At 32.8% G+C, this 3404-nt stretch overlaps 1 protein-coding gene across 1 annotated transcript; it reads left to right on the top strand.

The window, feature by feature from the left end:
* The first annotated feature begins 698 nt into the window (after window positions 1-698).
* LOC128201951 (uncharacterized) lies at window positions 699-2675 on the top strand. The gene is made up of 2 exons (XM_052900465.1): window positions 699-859; window positions 2442-2675. The coding sequence occupies exons 1-2, from the start codon at window positions 790-792 to the stop codon at window positions 2627-2629; spliced, it is 258 nt and encodes an 85-aa protein (XP_052756425.1). The 5' UTR covers window positions 699-789; the 3' UTR covers window positions 2630-2675.
* The last annotated feature ends 729 nt before the right edge of the window (window positions 2676-3404 follow it).

The following is a 3404-nucleotide window of genomic DNA, read 5'->3' as shown; positions in this document are numbered from 1 at the left end:
TCCATATGTGCTCACACGAGCCGAAGAGGTTTGAGTGGTACCAAAAATTGGTTTTTAATATGTATATTATACAATAATTAAATAAAAAAAAAGTAAACACAGAAGAGTTCAAAAAATGAAACCTACTTCAAACGAGACAAAAACCAGTTATTTTGATTTATACACTAAACAACTGAATCGATTTCGATGAAATTTTAACAGAATCGATGAATAAAACGAATCTGAAAGTAAGATCAGATAAAAAAAGAATTTTCCATACATACAAAAATACTCTCTCTCTCTCTCTATATATATATATATATATATATATATATATATATATATATATATATATATATATATATATATATATATATATACAGTAAAATACTACATAATGTCAGGGAGATATTTCTTCAACAACTAATCAAGAAGAATAAATAAAAAATCATTATATTATAGTAACATTTAATAAAATTAAACCCGTACTATATGGTCACCCATCCAATTTATAAACATACTAAACGTTGCTTAACCTCGTTGATCGTTACCGTCGCGTCGATGTGCGCAATCGAAAAATGAACGCTTTATTTGTTGCGCATAATGAATTTTATTTATTCACTTTGTATTTATTATAAGGAAAACTGCTAATGAATGCATACCGGCGGCTCAGTATATCGTTTATTGCCGGCGGTGTTTAGTTATTCCCCTATCTCGCTCAGACTGGTATAAAAAGGTTTGTCCTATTAAGAGAAAAACATATAAAGTGTGTATCTTCAAGCTAAAAAGACGTGTAGATTATTCGACAAAATGCATCCAAGTATTGTATTTTTATTTGCGACAGCAGTGGTGTTTGTGAATGGTCAGGGTATACCAATAAGTGAGTACTGTTAGTTACTTCTTAGGTAAAATTACCAGAGGGAGACTTTGTGCAAAAGTCGATTGCTTGGGTACCTCTGTCCCATTCGTGTCTCAACCGTGAAACAGTTGTGTTCGCATGGCTGTGTTTCGGTTTAAAGGGTGGGATATAGCGTGAATTTACTGGGTACAGAGGAATAACATCTGAGTCCTCAGGAATGGCAATGCGTGAGGGGTATCATGGGCGAAACAATATACTCTGTTATGTCCATGGTACTGCTTATGTCTATAGGCGACGGTTACCACTTTCCATCAGGTGGGCAGTCAGCTTGTTTGCCATTCTAAGTTGTATAATAAAAAAAAAATGCAAAAAATATTTGACATCGATAACTCTTTTTTATTCAACTTATTTTTTTTTTTAAAACAGGAAGTTTTCGATTTGTAATGTTTTATATGTTTATTTATTTTTTTATCATTTATACTTTTGTACACATATATCTGGGTGGAGTTAATACCTGATGGCATTTTTTACCATATGTTATGGTATCATAATCGTCGTCATATCAACCGTTAACTGCTGAACATAAGACTCCCTCATAAAGGTGAGTTTTGCCAGTAGTTACCACGTTTGGCAATCGGGTTGACAACAGCAGTTAGGCTTTGGTGATGTTTTAAGAGGGACGCTGCTGTACATTCCTCGACAATTTAGTTCCCTTTTTCGCCTATCACAACACCTACAGGAAAGAAAAGAGCCGCCCATTCTATACAAGGACCACATGGCGACTTAGTTACAGGGTACTTACTTACATACAGAGGACCTACCATGAAATTTTTTCCGAAATTTCGGAGCCAAACGGAACAAAAATTTGATGTTAAAATTACATAATACATGCCGTTTGGAAATATTAAAAATGTTAAAATATTGTTCCTTTGTACTTTTATGATAGGATGTATGACGAACGAAATGTTAAACTCCATTTATTGGTCCGATTTTGGTATAAAGAAAAACACGAAATTGTGTCCGAAATTTCGGAATTTCATTTCATAGTAGACCTGCAGATCCTAAATAAAGCCAATAAACAACCTGTAAATGAATTAATTTCTAATAGATTTTTATTATAAAACTCGTGTTCTTCTATTATATCATAACATAATATATATTATATACGTAATATATATTATATATATACATAATATATATTATATCATAACATAATATATATTATATATTATGTTCTTCTATTATATCCTTTTTTTTTATGCAACTTAGAATGGCAAACAAGCTGACTGTGCACCTAATGGAAAGTGGTAACCGTCGCCTACAGACATGAGCAGTACCATGGACATAACAAAGTATACTATTTCGCCCATGATACCTCCCATGCGTTGCCATTCCTGAGGACTCAAGTGTTAATTCCTCTGTGCCCTGTAAATTCACTGCCATATCCCATACAAACTGAAACACAACCACGAAAACAACTGATTCACGATAGAAATACGAATGGGACAGAGGTACCCACGCAAACGATTTTTGTATAAAGTCTCGCTCTGGTATATAGTACATAGCATATATACAGTAAATAGCCGTTTGTATTTTCTTATAGAAACATGCCCTCCTGGCGAACACTCTGTGCTGTACTGCCCACGCGTGGAGGAACCATCATGTGTCAATTCTGACGTTAACAACTTGCCTACAACATTGGGAGCGTGTGACATCCCCGACTGTTTCTGCGATGTGCCTACAGTTCGAAATTTGAAAACAGGAAAATGTATACCTGTATCTGAATGTTGATAATTTGAATCGATTTAATAATAATTCGACATTCGATATTCAAAAACATTTTTTTTTCCTTTTAATTGAACCTGTTTTTGTCATAGTGCACACTCAAATACGTCATACAAAATAAAGAAAACAAAATGTAAATATTACAACAGATGTATCGGTGTATTCTTGAGTCTGAATCATTAACAAAAAAAATGTTAAAGTATTTTTTAAATGATAATTATATATGTAGTTAAACCCAACATTTAATGTATCAACGGCATTTCAGCCATGATCCATAACATAACAACATACAAAAGTCCTAGAAAAAATAGTATAGTTACACAATATTATTGTATTATACGTGTTACTTATAATCTAAAGTATTACTACTATTATATTAACATTTTTAGGGTTCCGTAGCTCCAAAAGAAAAAAAACGGAACCCTTATAGGATCACTTCCTTGTCCTTCCTTCTGTCAAGACCCTTTTTCTTAGAAATGCGTAGAGGTATCAAGTTAAAATTAATATTGTATACTCAAGTCTGCAATTTCATAAAGCAGTGAAAAAATCAAGCGTCTAAATTGACGAAATTAAAAGATACGGCCGTTTATATTCCATTTATATCGCAAATTTTGACATTCGCAGAGGGAATCAAAACCTACCTAGGTAGATAGGTAGGTACCTAACATGAAATTTAGCAGAAAGAGCAATGTCGTGTAGCATAGGTAAAGGGAAAAATTTAAAAACCGTAAATTTGTAGTTATTTCGCAAGAAAAATTAAACTTGATAATTTTGTACGGAA

The sequence above is a fragment of the Galleria mellonella genome, unplaced genomic scaffold, assembly GCF_026898425.1.
Source record: "Galleria mellonella isolate WM207_F2 unplaced genomic scaffold, CSIRO_AGI_GalMel_v1 utg65, whole genome shotgun sequence".
Classification (NCBI taxonomy): Eukaryota; Metazoa; Arthropoda; class Insecta; order Lepidoptera; family Pyralidae; genus Galleria; species Galleria mellonella.
Note: the sequence above shows the minus strand (reverse complement) of the source record. Positions and strands in the feature narration are given on the sequence as shown.